The 15,510-nt window shown below is 48.0% G+C and overlaps 1 protein-coding gene across 2 annotated transcripts in view; it reads left to right on the plus strand.

Moving 5' to 3' along the window:
* CRMP1 (collapsin response mediator protein 1) overlaps positions 1-15,510 on the plus strand; it is a 66,283-nt gene that overhangs the window by 14,565 nt on the left and 36,208 nt on the right. For both annotated transcript variants that reach the window (XM_024993088.2, NM_001192021.3), the window contains exons 2-3: positions 9,624-9,712; positions 15,217-15,401. In XM_024993088.2, coding sequence (XP_024848856.1) covers positions 9,624-9,712; positions 15,217-15,401 — 274 coding nt within the window. The remainder of the gene's footprint in view (positions 1-9,623; positions 9,713-15,216; positions 15,402-15,510) is intronic.

A 15,510-nucleotide genomic window follows, 5' to 3' on the forward strand; every position in this document is an offset into this window, starting at 1 on the left:
AAAGGCAAAGAACTTTCAGAACTCACCTTGACATTTCCTTGCCTCATGAGAAAGCAATTCTACCTGCACTCAATGCATGGACAAGCATGTCCTTTACCTTTTTGAGACTTGTTCTTGTGCTTGCCCTTCAGACACAAAGATGTTCTTCATCTTTCAAGGAGTAATTTGTCATTTATTTACTCTGAGCCCCTTCCCACTGATAAATCCGGCAGCCTGATCAAAATCTGTACACACTTACAGCCTGTAAGTGGATGGAGTTGCCCTCTTTGTATTAAGGCAGTACCCCTATTTTTGGCACTCACTCATCCACTGACAAAGTTAAAAGACTTGCTCCTTGGAAGGGAAGCTATGACAAACCTAGGCAGTGTATTAAAAAGCAGAGTCACCAGTTTGCCAACAAAAGTCCATATAGTCAAAGCTATAGTTTTTCCAATATTCATGTAATGATGTGAGAGTTGGACCAAAAAAGGCTGAGCATAGAATTGATGCCTTTGAATTGTGATACTAAAGAAGACTCTTGAGAGTCCCTTGGACTGCAAGGAGATCAAACCAGTCAATCCTAAAGGAAATCAATCCTGAATATTCATTGGGAGGACTGATGCTGAAGTGGAAGCTCCTATACTTTGGCCACTTGATGCTAAGAGCTGATTCATTGGAAAAGACCCTGATGCTGGGCAAGATGGAAGGCAAAAGGAGGAGAGGGCAGCAGAATGAGATGGTTATATAGCATTACCAACTCAATAGACATGAATTTGAGTAAACTCTGGGAGATCGTGAAAGACAGAGGAGCCTGACCTGCTGCTGTCCATGGGGTTGCAAAGAGTCAAACGTGACTTCAAGACTGAACAACAACAAAATCCACTGACCCCAGATTCCAGTGTGTGAACTAGTGAAGCATGGTAGGAGAGGGGAGATGGGGTGTCACAGGCTCTCCCCCCAATTTCTTGAGTGGAATAATTAAAGTATTGAAACGGTGGCACTCAGTGAGATGTACTTGAAACCAGCTATTACATACAATGTGAAGCATAATCCATGATTGTTATTGATCTGTGGGAATATAAAGATTACACATATGCCGTGATCTAAGAAAAAGCAGTGAAGAACTCCATGGATGGGTGAGGTAGGAGGGAGCCAGATCTTCAGCATCAAAAAGTGAAAGTGTTAGTTGCTTAGTTGTGTCTGACTCTTTGCGACCCCATGGACTGTAGCCCACCAGGCTCCTCTGTCCATGGAATTCTCCAGGCAAGAATACTGGAGTGGATTGCCATTTCCTTCTCCAGAGGATCTTCCAGACCCAGAAATAGAACCTGGGTTTCCAGCATTGGAGGCAAATTGTTTGTCATCTGAGCTTCCAGGGAAACCACAATTCATCACAGGGTTTCAGGAAATCTGTTTTCAGGTGCCTAGTGGTGTTTCAGGACCATGGACAGCATACAGTACTGCTTTCCAGTCCTCATTTACTTCATGGAACCTGAAAACTTCAGAACTGTGTCCATGTGTATACTATTTATTTTGCTGGAATCTTCCACTTCTCCTCCACTTTTCTGCTTCATGTCTGTGTGTATGTGTGTGTGTTAAGTCACTTCAGTTATGTCCAATTCTTTGCGACCTTATGGACTGTAGCCTGCCAAGCTTCTAGGTCCAAGGGATTCTCCAGGCAAAAATACTGGAGTGGTTTGCCATGCCCTCCTCCGACTTCATGAGCATCTCATACTTCAGAACCCAGCTCAAACATCCTCTCCTTGATGAAATAGTCACTGCCTTTCTCTGTCTCTGTAATAGCAACTGTTCACTCTCTAATGTTTTCCAGATAGCAGCCAAGGTTGCTAAACTAGTGACTTTGGGGTAAGTTGTTGGTTTGATGAGAGTGGAACCTTGTTTTTCTTCTAAAGCTCCCCAGACCTTAATGAGTTTTCTGTTCCTCTAACTTTACTTTGGAAATGACAGACTTTATTCCCACCATGCAGAAAGGAGAACAGAATTCAGGGAGGCTTCATGCTTCCCTCAGGACAGTGATACACAAGATGCAGTGTGATCCAGACCTCCCCTCCTAACTGATGGTTATTTATTTTGCTGTTGTGTGGGTAGAAATATCAGAAACTATAAAGGCTAATTTTTGTAAGTGGCATTCAACATGGTACTTGATGTTCTGAAGAGAGCAAAGGCATCCTGCCAACACCTACTCTCTCCTCACAGTTGGGGCTGGAAGGGAGATTAGTGTTGGGTTTGGAGAAGAAAGTCTTCCGTTCTCTGTGCTGCTCTTCTGCTCCCCATGATGTTTGGCCGTGGAGATGTGATGACTGCCCAGCACCAAGGTGTAGGCGGGCCCCACCTATATTGAACAACCTGTCCTGTATTGAACAGGATTTGCACTAAGCAAGCTCCTGTTCCCAGGCAGCAGGGTTAGACTTCAGGGAATGTTGAAATAAAAGAGAGATTTCTGATCTGTCAGTCTACTCTGTCCTTTCTTCATGATTTCTCCCCCAGCTTCCTCCCTTTCCTTCTTCCCTCTTCCATTCATTTTCCTTCCCTCTTTATCACTCCTTTATCTCACTCTTCTTTTCTCTCCCCATGCCCTTTGTATTTTCAAACACTCTTTCTTCTCCTTCCCTCCTGGCTGTCACCTCCTTCCCTCCCACTCAGCAAACATTTGCTAAAAACTTTGTAAGGGCCCTGCATGGTCTCTGGGGATTTGGAGATGAGTCACACAGAACTCTTCTGGGAATGGAGGGGTATCCAGCCCAGCAGGAGATGGGCACGTGACCAGTGACCATGAAGTGTGATGAGCATTCTGGGGGAGGGGTGCACAAGGGGCAGTGGGGACACGGGGCAGCACCCCAAAGCCTGCACTGGGTGGAGTCATACTACCAGAAAGATCTACCATGTAGAGGGTTTGGTATTTTGCTTTTCCACCTAACGTTTTATTGTCTAGCACTGTGGTTTATCCTTTAAAATCCCTGGGGAGGGACTTCTCTAGTGGTCCAGTGGTTTAAGAGTCTGCCTGCCGGTGCAGAGGACATGGGTTCAATCCCTGGTCTGGGAATCTAGGATCTCACTTACTGCAGGACAGCGAAGCCCATGCACCGCAACTACTGAAGCCTGCACGCCCCCAGAGCCCGAGCTCTGCAACAAGAGAAGTAGCCCCCATTCACCACAACCAGAGAAAGCTTGTGCATATCAGCGGAGACCCATACAGCCATGAATAAATAAATAAAAATTCCTGGGGGATATTTTAGCAGCTGAGTGCTAGCCACTAGTGGTGTGGTACCTTGTCACTCATTTTGATTTACCTCTTTGTGGATAATTCTTTGACCCTGTTTGGGATATTATCCTGAGGACAGATTCCCAGCACTGAATTTCTAGGTCAGAAGTCAAGATCTGTGATACAATTTGAAAAAATGGCTGAGGCATACCCTTACTAAGAAATCCCAGCTTGAAGGAAGCTGTGCAGATGATCAGTTTCTCTTCTCCCACTTCCGCCCAGTTTGGGCAGTCTCAGTTCAGAAACTTTGGTGGGCTTGAATTCCTCCTTGGTGAAAGCCTTTTCATTATCGTCATTACCATCATGGCCAGCCCAGCCTCGCGTCTGCTTATGGCGTTAGAGCCCCTGTGAGCCAGCACCTGCTTGCCTCTCCAGCTTCCTCACCCTGTGGTCCTACTTCAGCCAGAGGAAACCACTGACAGACCCCTGAGTACTCTTGGCACCCCCTAACCCATGCCTGTCCCTGCCATTGCCTGCCTCTACCATCTCCTCTGTCTGTGTTAGGTGCTCAGTCGTGTCCGACTTTCTGCAACCCCACGGACTGCAGCCTGCCAGGATCCTCCATCTGTGGGCTTCTCCAAGCAAGAATACTGGAGTGGATTGCCATTCCCTTCTTCATCTCTCTCCTCTGCCACATGGCTAATTCCTACTCACTCTTCAAGCTCAGAATAAGCACGGTTCTCCTGGAAGGGCTGGAGTGGAGGCCTTCTCTGCTCCCACCACCCCTCTGTCCAAGCCCTTCCCACACTGGAGTGCAAAGGTCTGGTTATGATTCAGTCTCTCCCACTGGCCTGAGAATTCCTTAAGGGCAAGATTTTTTTTTTTTTAGCTGCATGTACTCTTTTTCTTAAGCAAATATTTATTGAGTATAATTTCTGCTACAGAAAATGGCAAAGAATAAACAATGTGTAACTCTGCTGAGTATTCACCAGTCATTCACCAGTGGCAGGCCTGGGCAAAGCATTTTATATACGTACCCCATGGGGTTATCCCTCAGCCCTGTAAGGCAGGGACAATTATCCCCATTTTATAGATGAAGAAACTGAGGCTCAGACAGGTTAAGTCACATGGATAGCAAATGAGCAGGGATTGGAAGCTGCATCTGTCTGACTCTGAACGTTTTGTTCTTACACAACGCTGATCCAAGGCCGTGAGCCATGATGAGTGTAAGTCTCTTTAGGTTACTGCTGTCACCCAGGAAGAAGTGGGCAGTCTCTGACATACCCTTGCTGTTAGATTTTTGTTGAATTTTTAAGGAGGTATTTCATTTTCTTTCAAGGTATTTAAAACAGTGAGTCTTGTACAGAGTTTGTCATTGTTTATATCTGCTGACTGTTTGCTCCTTGTGGTAATCCTGGGAGAGGCAGGGTATTGGTATTTTTCTTTTAAATGTGTGATTTTTATTAAGTTCTTCAAAATTATGTGTCATAAAACTTACTGTTTGGAGGGAAGTACGGCTCTAGGGTTTTTCACTCACACTTCCTGCATGAAGAAAGGGAGTCCTAGAGAGCTAGATCCTCAGGTTCTTTCTAAATTGCATCTGATTATGGGTGGTTATGGCTTCTACCATGTGGGTGTGTGCTAAGTCACATTAGTCGTGTCTCTTTGCGACCCTCTTTGTAGCCCACTAGACACCTCTGTCCATGGGGTTCTGTGGGCAGGAATACTGGAGCAGGTTGCCATGCCTTCTTCCAGGAGCCAAACCTGCATCTACTGCAACTCCTGCATTGCAGGCGGATTCTTTACTGCTGAGCCACTAGGGAAGCCCTCAGATGGGTGAACATATTTAAAAATGAGACAAAAGTGTGTTTGATGGAGTGAACGCTGGACAGGAGATTAGGAAACCTTGAGTCTAATCTCCACCCATGTTGATTTTATGAATTTGGGAGGTCAGCCCATCTCGAGCTCCATTTCCATCCAAGGTCAATGGGACCACACATTCCCTGAGAACCATTCAGCACAAACAGGCATGGAGAGCACTGCAGCCATGAAGCACATTTCCTGAGATGTCTTTTGAGAAAAAATATCCTTGTCAAGTGTCCCACAGAATGAAAAGGGTCTAAATTTGGAAAAGATCAACTCAGTTCCCCTCTTGAATATTCACATTACACATCGGCAGTAAAGGATCTGGGAATTCCTGACATAAAAACGATCTCTACATCTCTTTAACCCAGAATTTTCTAAACTCACTGCACCTGGGAATCCCCTTTTGGATCAACATCTATTAAAACCCTGCTGGGCTAGGGTTCCAAAGAACATACTTTTGAAAGTGTCAGTTGAAAGGCAAGCACGCTAGTCATTTGAAGGAAGAAAAAAGAAGTCACATCAGCTCTTGCCTTCTGCTGTGAGCTTATTGTTTTTAGAAATAGGCTGGCCCCTGAGAACAGCAAGAGCCAGTACCCTGATGGTAGCTACACATGGTATCTGCTGGTAGCTGGGGGGTGGGGTGGGGATTTGAACATCTGATTCTAGGAAAAGCAGAGCTGGGTGGGGCTGGTCTTCTGGGCACAGTGCATTAAATACCACCTTTCAGGATTAGCCTGAAAAGCCCTTTATTAAATGTGACAAGGCAGACGGCTGCCCACGGAACACCGTGTTTCAGAAACTAGGCGCCAGCTGCCAATGATTCACATTTCTCTGCTTTCTAGTGCCCAAGAAAACTGCACAGCAGTGTCTTTGCCTCTGGGTATGCAGTGCTCAGGGCTCTTTCCTTTGGTCCTGGCTTCTGTCTTAAAGATAAGAGGCAGGTGGTTGGACCTGGGGGTGACTGAGCTTGAAGCCCTTTCCTCCAGAGACCCCCTTCCTGGAGAACAGGACATACGTCTCTTCCTTGGCTTCCTTGGCCCTTGGTTCTTTGTCTCATGGCCACAATGCCGTTTCTCTCCATCTTTACGCAGTTATCCTTCGAGAATTAGTTCAGGTGTTCATCCATTAATCTGTCCTGCCAGGCTGTGCCCAAAGTATTGGAGACCCAGCAGTGAAGAAAACAGGTGAAATCTCTGCCCTCATGGAATCAAGTCTCTGAGGGAACTGCAGGGACAGCTGTAGGCGCTGCCCTCCTTCCGCAGTAACGAGAGTACAGCTGGTTCCCTGTGAGTGGTACCTGATGCAGCCAGCGGGGGAACACACCTCTGATGTCGGTGCGACAAGGCACATTTATAAACACATGTAAATGTAGACTATGTCAGATGTACTGTGTTAAGAACTGTGTAAACATAAAGTGGCTAAGAGGTGAGGGGTCTGCAGACGAGACCGTGATGTAAGGTGTCCCAAACAAGCCAGCCAAGGGGGGGACCCTCAGGTGACACTGATCAGAGAGCTGCCTGGCGCAAGTGAGAGAGTGAATTTCGCCTACATAGTAGGAGTCCAGATTAAGTAGGGTCTCACTAACTTAGCCCTCACTCTGGAGGAAGCATACTGATGCAAGAACCCACTAGAGGGTTCTGAGTAGCAGGCTGCAGGCTCTGTTTCTGCTCAGCAAGCCTTTTTTGATTCCTTAGTTTGTTGTTTGTTTTAGTCACTGAGTTGTGTCCTGTGCTTGTCTTTTAACACTGAGCCGAAGCCCCAGACAGCACTAGTGGTCAAGAACCCACTAGCAGGAGATGCAGGAGATGTGGATTTGATCCCTGAGTCGGGAAGATCCCCTGTGGTAGGAAATGGCAAGCCCCCTCCAGTATTCTTGCCTGGAGAATTCCATGGACAGAGGAGCCTGGCCTGCTGCAGTCCATGGGATCGGGAAGGGCTGGACATGACTTGAGTGTGCATACATGCATGCATTCCATTTGCCGATTCCTTAATTTGGGTGACAACCTTCTTTTCTAGGCTTATGCAGCATCCTCTGCCTTCCTCTCATGGTCAGTGCTATGGGACCACTGGGACCCACCGGAGGTGCATTCTGTGTCTATAGAGGGTTTCTCAGGGGGCCCTGGTGGGATCTAGCCCAGTTACTCACTGGGTACCCTGTGTTAGCTGGATCAATGGGTACCCTGTATTGGATTTCCATGCCTGCCTCCCTTACTCCACTTACTGGAATCACCTCCCAGAATCACTGCTTGGGTCTAAAATCGTCATCTCAGGCTCAGTTTTCAGAGGAACCCATGCCAGACCCTCCCTCTGAGGTGGCTACTCTGAATTGTTACTGTTTCAGTTCAGTTCAGTTCAGTTCAGTTGCTCAGTCGTGTCCAACTCTTTGCTTTGTGACCCCATGAATTGCAGCACGCCAGGCCTCCCTGTCCATCACCAACTCCTGGAGTTCACTCAGACTCACGTCCATCGAGTCAGTGATGCCATCCAGCTATCTCATCTTCTGTCGTCCCCTTCTCCTTCTGCCCCCAATCCCTCCCAGCATCAGAGTCTTTTCCAATGAGTCAACTCTTTGCCTGAGGTGGCCAAAGTACTGGAGTTTCAGCTTTAGCATCATTCCTTCCAAAGAAATCCCAGGGCTGATCTCCTTCAGAATGGACTGGTTGGATCTCCTTGCAGTCCAAGGGACTCTTAAGAGTCTTCTCCAACACCACAGTTCAAAAGCATCAATTCTTCGATGCTCAGCTTTCTTCACAGTCCAACTCTGACATCCATACATGACCACAGGAAAAACCATAGCCTTGACTAGATAGACCTTTGTTGGCAAAGTAATGTCTCTGCTTTTGAATATGCTATCTAGGTTGGTCATAACTTTCCTTCCAAGGAGTAAGCGTCTTTTAATTTCATGGCTGCAGTCACCATCTGCAGTGATTTTGGAGCCCAAAAAGATAAAGTCTGTCAGTAACAATTGGCTTCTTATCTAAGGGGTGGGGCTTAAGGGCAGAGGCTGTGCTTTGTCCATCACCACATCTCCAGCTAGGAGGTAACACAAACAGTAAATGGGCATGTGGCAGAAAAAGTTCTCAGCCTCCAAGAAGTGCAAGTTGACAAATATTAATGACAACCAAGGGTGTTTTGGTGGTCTCAGAATGGCAAATTGGAGAGGTACTTTTGAAAAGCAGTCTAGTTATATTTATCAAGGGATGCAAGCACGGTTTATACTTTTTGACTCAGTTGTTAAATTTCTGAGAATTTAGCTTAACAAACAGTCCAAATTAAAAGAAAAGCTTTATACACAAAGGTGTTCATTGTAGAAATACGTATCATTGTGAAACATTGAAAAGAACCATGGGGGAATAATTAACAGTCTACTGTGTATGCATAAAATGAAATATTTTATAACCCCTTAAATGAAATAACTTGAGACAGGCTTATGGTAAAATGCAGAAAGGACACAACCATGTGTTCTTTCCGGCTCCTAGAATTGGCTGTATCCTTTGCTGCCTCTGGGCCTTGGCACGTCAGTTCTTTCTGCCAGGCGCTTAGCACTCACCTTACTGGCCTTCTTCCTTACCTTTTGGTCCAGCTTATCTAGAATTATTTTCTAGATCTGAGCTTGTTCTTATCTGACTCCCCAATAAGGTCAGCAGCCCTTTCGCTTTGTGCCCATGATGGGCACCCTATAATTCTCCTTTTTTGAATCCAACATACTCCCAGATTTGTTAAACCTCTGTCTGTCCCTCACCAACTCCACGAGAGCTCATTCTTCTCCTGTTCTTCCAGGCTCCTGGGCTAGTATCTGATGGGTGAACGGGTGAGTGAATGACTAGGTGTGCTAGGATCACAAGTATGGAAGTAGAGGGAAATGGGGAAAAAACATCAGAACAGTGACTGGTGGTGTTTTTCCTGGGGAATGTCACTTTGTTTTTTTGGCCATTTCACTTGTTTGAAAATGTCTTTAAATTGAGTTTTGTTAATTTCAATAATAATGCCTGAAGAAATTCTTGTTCTATTTACAAATGACCCAGTTTATTCCACAAATGAATGACATTTAAAAAGAGGAGGAGATGGTACGCATTTCAGTGGACTGCAGAGAATTGTGGGCTGGATGTGTTCTGGGGACTTCGGGTGGATTCCTCTTCACAATACCCCAGTGTAAAAGGACATTTTTGAGATAATCAAGTAAAATTGAACATGGTCTGGTTATTAACTGAGCTGAAGGAATTGATGATGACTGGGTTTGTTGGGATAATGGATCTTAGTTTGTTTTTTTTTTAATTGCCTAACAGATTATGTAGTAAAGCATTTATGGGTGAAATGATATCATGTTTGAGATTTGCTTTAAAATATCTCAGTGAATACAAAGCCAGTGTTTAAGGGGGGAAAGAGGTGAAAGGAGAAGGATGAAGTCTTGAAAGAATCTGGATGAAGGCTAGCAGGGGGCTTTTTAAGACCATTTCTTTACTTTAGAAGAGTTGAAAATTTTATGCTGAAAGTTAGAAAAAAGCATTTCTTGGCTTTTCTATAATGACATTTACTACTTTGCTTGGCTTTTCAGAGTGACCGACTTCTCATCAAGGGCGGACGCATCATCAACGATGACCAGTCCTTCTATGCCGACGTCTACCTGGAAGATGGACTCATAAAGTGGGTGGACCAAACACACCTTTTAAAGAAGCCCATCTCCCTAAGCTGCCCAGCCCTTAGAGGAAGTAGAAGGCTTTCTGGAAGCAGAAGTTACTCTGCCCCAGAGTAACTGTGCTGGCTCTTGTGACTCCCACGGATGGAGACGTGTGGAGAGGCGCAAACCATGGGTGGAGAAGGGGATGGTGTTTGCTGAGTGCCCCATGATGACGCAGGCTCCCTGCCATGGTGCTCACACAGGCCGTGAGGCCCACAGAGGCTGTGAGGCACACACACCAGCCATTCTGTTCTTGGCGGGTGGTGGGCCCCTGGGGGCAAGTGGCTGCTCCATGTTGCAGAATGAGTTAGGGGCAAGAGCCTAATTCCAACCTAGCACACCTGACTAGATTCATAGCTTCTTTTTCCCCCTACATGCCTGTAGTTTCTGGAATTGGGTAGAGGGGGCCAGGAGAGAAGGAGGCATGTTGGCCTCCAGGCAGGGTTCATGTCTGGTTTAGGGAAGACATGCTTTGGGACTCTGGAGTTCTCCTGTGCCTTCTCCTGGCTGGCTGCCTCTTCAGCCGTGTAGGACATCCCAGAGGTGTGAGTCTGGGTGGGCTCCCAGAGCACAATACCCCTGATGGGGAGACCTACACAACAGAAATTTCTTCTCATAGTTCTGGAGGCTGAAGTCCTGGGTTGAGGGTTGAAGTGCCAACAGGATGGTTTCTCCTGAGGCCTCTCTCCCTAGCTTGCTGACAGCCATCTTTTTTTTTTTAATTTATTTTTAATTGGAGGGTAATTGCTTTACAATGTTGTATTGCTTTCTGCTGTACAACAGTGTGAATTGGCTATAGGTGTAGGTATGTCCCCTCCCTCTGGAGCCTTCCTCCCCCACACCCACCCCCCACAGATGGCCAACTCCTTGCCGTGGCCTTTCCTCTGTGTGTGCCTCTGGTTTGTCCTCTTCTTTCTTAAAAGAACAACAGCCCTATTGCATTAGGATCCGCCCTAATAGCCTCATTTTAACCTAATTACCCCTTTAAAGACCTTGTCTACAAACATGGTCACATTCGGAGTTACTGAGGGTTAGGGCTTCAATATGAGTTTCAGGGGACACTGTTCAGCCCCTAATACCAGACAGTGGCTTTTACGTGATTTCCGCCTTTTACTCTGCTGCTCGGCTCTTCCTCTGGAGTTGGGAAGAGCAGAGTTGGAGATCGTCTCAGATCCAACGTGGGCAGCTGGCCCTGGAAAGAAGGCAGAGGGGGTGTGAGCAAGGTCAAGTTCAAATAGGAGTGAATGTTTATTGGTGGGTCCGTCCTGGGCGTGTATCCTCTGATGATGAAGATGATGGTGGGGAGGAGAAGAGAGGGAGGAAGGGGCAGAGGAAGAGGAGGGATGAGGAGGAGGAGGCCTGTGGATTGCCTTGCATGTTAAGGGACCATCTGTGAGGAGTAGGTACTCAGGGCAGCGTTGAGCCCCTCCCGGCCTCCCTCTGCCTGACCCCCCAGCAATTTATCCTGAATGGATCTGACCATTTCCGGTCCAGCTCAGGCCTCACCTCTTCCAGTTTATTCCCTCCCCGTCCCCCAGTTCCCTCTGCACTAAAAATGGCCTTTGCAGAACTTGCCAAGCAGTTCTCCCCTGCGAGACTTGCGTCCATAAATCCTCCATCTGAAATGCCTTGCCCCTCCCCCATCCTCATGTCCTGCCCCTGCCTCCCAGCTCCTGTTTGTCCTACCGGCCCAGCTCGTGTGGCTCCTCCTCCAGGAAGCCTTCCAGAACCCAGACTGTTCCTCTGTGCTGAATGTGCCCACCTCCCCCTCACCACCTCCGCCAATGCCCTTGCTGCTGATGAGAGATCTTGTCTTACTACCTGCCATCCCATAGGGCCTAGCACTGTGCCAGGGATGGATGGGACCCCAGTATGTTGATGAAGCAAGTGTAACATACAAACCTAGACATCAGAAGGTGGGGACCTCAGTCTCAGCCACGGTATAGCCTGGAACCAGAAAGGGATGGCGGGGTGGGGTGGAGTGTGGTGAGATGCATGGTAAAGTGAGGTTTCTGAGTCACTGCGGCTTAGACGAGGCACAACCGCTCCGCATTGAGCTCCCCACTTATGTGAGGCCTCTGGGGTCCTGAGCGTGAAGGACATAGTGACACGGAACCACTATTCCCACCCGCCATGTGCAGTTGGGGGTTGGAAGATTGCAGTCCAGGATGTGAGCCCATGCTCAGAGGTTGGGCTGCAGTTATTAAGTGCTTGCTGTTTGTGTGAGGTCACCCAGGGTATTCAGGAAATAAGCAGTGTCTGTAAATTCAAGATTCATCAGCTCTTCCTGGGAGATGCCTTTTACTTTTAACCCTGTTGCTGTAAAATTTCTAAGCACTGGAGGTGCCTTTCCTGCCTTACTAAGCAGAGCAAATGACCATGTTTGAACACCTTACAGAGTCTCGGATGGTCTCGTGGGGCCCAGGTCCCTGCTGGCTGAGAAGGAGGTGTGGAAGTGAGGAGAGCCCAAGGAACTGCCTGGCACAAGGAGGCTGTTATTCCTCTTCATTCTGATTAAACCCCAAGAATCCTTTCATCTTGCGGCCATTCACCAAGTTTTACTAAAAGCCATTCAGCTATGTTTGTGCAGCATTTGTTATGATTCATCGAGGGCTCCATCCAATTTGCTGAGCATTGGAGAATCAGATGCTGATGGCTGAGGACTTTTTTTCTGAATGGTGGTGAGGGTGGTGCTGGCTGGGGACCGGTGCCTGCTTCTCCCAGTTCCTTCCTTTCTTTTCTTTCCTTCCATCCACATTGTCACTGAGAACCATTCAGGGAGTCCTCCTCCTAATTCGTGGGGGCTCACTGGGTGTCCCGTTTAGTTTTAATCCCAGTTTGGAGAGAACCTGCTGCTTCTGTGGAAGGGAAGAAGGAAGGCATCTGAGCTTGGCAGGCAGAGTATGATAGTAGACTGGGGGAGACCGAGCTTGAATCCAGACCCAACACTGGCTCGCTGGGTGGCCTTGGACAAGTTACCACCCCTCTCTGAGTTCCATTTTCCTCTTTTGTAAAATGTGAACACTTCCTCCCTCACAAGTTGTTGGCAAGAGATGAGAGAGGGTTTGTAAAAAGGCGATGATCTGCCTGGTTAGAATGGCCCTGAAGGGTAGGCCTTGTTGACGCTGCGGTGTGGCAGCCAAGTCACACAGACCAGGCTCAGGCTCGGGTGTGACTCCACTGGTTCCCACTGGAAGGCTGTGCCGAGGTGTCTGTGTGCATGTTTGTTCTAATTGGGCTGTGCCTGTTCCTTTGTGAGTGGTACACATTCTGAACATCACCCTGTCGTCTTTAACAGCTAGTGTGAACGTGAATGAGACCTTCCATAAAGGGCTTAGAAAAGTCTTCCGTGGTCAGTGCACAATAGCAGTTCACGGCTCTTGTTATAAGGCTTGGGGGTGACTTCCCTGAACCCCCTTCCCTTCAGCTCCTGGCATCGTCCATGATCTTGGAGATGGGCAGTGGGGAGATTGGACCCAGCAGGATTCTCTACATGATGATGGGAATTCTAGAGGGAAGAGGGTTGGCGATTAGAAGCAGCAGCAGCTGCAGTTGTTGTGCTGGTGAAATTGGCAGAAATGCTGACATTTCCTGGGGGCTCACCGTGGCCTTGGCACTGTGCTTGGACTAGAACCGTTTCCATTTTCAGGGCAAACTGTGTGATGCTCCACTTCTTTTGGAAGACCCCCCACATACAGCCCGGTTACCTCTGTGCCCCAAGCCCAGGAGTCCAGAAGATCAAGGAGCTTCTGCTTCTATTCCTGTGTGTGGACTCTGGCGCCTGACGTTTGTGGTCACCGAAGCAACATTTTCCTGCATCTTCATTACTGATGTTTTTAGATAACTTAGAGAAACTAATGTTGGGGCCAAATCCCAACCGTTCAGCACAACTGGATTTCTTTTTAAAAAATTTTTATTTATTTATGTACTTTTGACTGTGCTGGGTCTTCATTGCTACCTAGGCTTTTCTCTAGTTGTGGCGAGCAAGGGCTACTTTTGGTTTCATTGTGTGGACTTCTCACTGCGGTGGCTTCTTTTGTGGAGCATGGGCCCTAGGGTGCTAGGTTTTGGTACTTGCGGCACGAGGGCTCAGTAGTTGGGCCCCTGGGCACGAGGGCACAGGCCCAGTAGCTGTGCTGCATGGCTTAGCTGCTCCGTGGCATGTGGGATCTTCCTGGATCAGGGATCAAACTCCTGCATTGGCAGGCGGGTTCTTTACCACCGAGTCACCAGGGAAGCCCCTGGATTTCTGTTTTAAATAACCATTGCTTGTGGTCTCTGGTGGGCGCTGGCCATGGAGGCTGTTGAGTATGTCCTGGTCTTTCTCCACCCACCCCCAACCCCATCCCTCCACTGGCCCCTAGATACATCTCCTGACTCTGGTTCCAACATACAAGACACAGCCGATAGATGCCGCAGGGGCAAGTCTTTGAGATTCTTAGGCTCTTCTTCCTCCTTCCCCAACTTTTGGAATTTGCCCCACTTCTCGAGGACATTTGCAGGCAGCAAGCACATGGGGAATGGAAGGGCTGGTCAGTCTATCTAGAAAAGCCCTGCCACCCTTGGTGTGACTCCCTCATGGTAGGTTTTATGGTGCTAATGCCTGATGGTTAAGCAGCTTTCCTGAGGCCAGTGCTCACAACTGTTTTCTATGAGGATTGCGTGTCTGTATCAGTTTGCCGGGGCTGACGTAAGAGTGCACACATGGGGAGGTTTAAACGTCAGATACTTGTTTCTTCCAGTTCTGGAGGCTGACTGTCTGAGATCAGGGTGTGGGTAGGTTGGTTTCTTCCGAGGCTTGGGATGCCCGTCTTCTCCGTGTTTCCGTGTGGTCTTCCCTGTACATGTCTGTGTCCTAATCTTCTTTGCTCATAAGAATACCAGTTATATTGGGTCAGGGCCCACCCTAGTGACCTCGTTTTAACTTAATGACCTCTTTAGAGGCCGTCTCTGCAAGTATAGTCTTATTCTGAGGGGCTAGGGGTTAGGACTTCAGCATACGGATTTGGGAATGTCAGAGTTCACTCCATAGCCTTGCCTTTGAGGACTTGCAGAGCTAAGGGGTCTTGTCACTCTGCCTTCCTGCCATTGCTCATCTCTGTCCCCAAGGCAGTTGCCAAGAAACTATGAAGTATTCTTGAGTGACAAGCTGTTCAGAGAACGCTTTCCCACTTAAGGCCAATGCTGGTCTCACTGCTCTTGGGTTCAGCTCTGCCCCTGCCTCCCCCTGGAAGCCCCCCCAGATCACCAGGGCTGATGATGTGCTCCCCAACCCCCAGTGTGAACTGGGTTGTAATAAACATCTGCTTATATGTCTCTCCTCATTAGGCTGTGAGCCCCTGGAGGGCAGGGACCCTGCCTGAGTTTTTTCTGTCCACCTGGTGCCCTGGGTGGGACCTGCCCCAGAAACTGCACAGTTGGCAGCCATTTTTTCTAAGAACCAAAATCTGTCTTTGTTGTCTGTTTCCAGGCAAATAGGAGAGAACTTAATTGTTCCCGGTGGAGTGAAGACCATTGAGGCCAATGGGCGGATGGTTATTCCTGGAGGTATTGATGTCAACACCTACCTGCAGAAGCCCTCCCAGGGGATGACGGCTGCTGATGACTTCTTCCAAGGGACCAAAGCAGCGCTGGCGGGCGGGACCACAATGATCAGTGAGTCGTACCCCTGCTTTAGGCCATAGGCTGCTACTTCTGTTTCAAATCCCCAGCATTGTGAGCAACATCAGGCTCTTTGCTCTGGGTACCCGGTGTGCAGAAGGCT

Source organism: Bos taurus, chromosome 6 (assembly GCF_002263795.3).
Source record: "Bos taurus isolate L1 Dominette 01449 registration number 42190680 breed Hereford chromosome 6, ARS-UCD2.0, whole genome shotgun sequence".
NCBI classification, from domain to species: Eukaryota; Metazoa; Chordata; class Mammalia; order Artiodactyla; family Bovidae; genus Bos; species Bos taurus.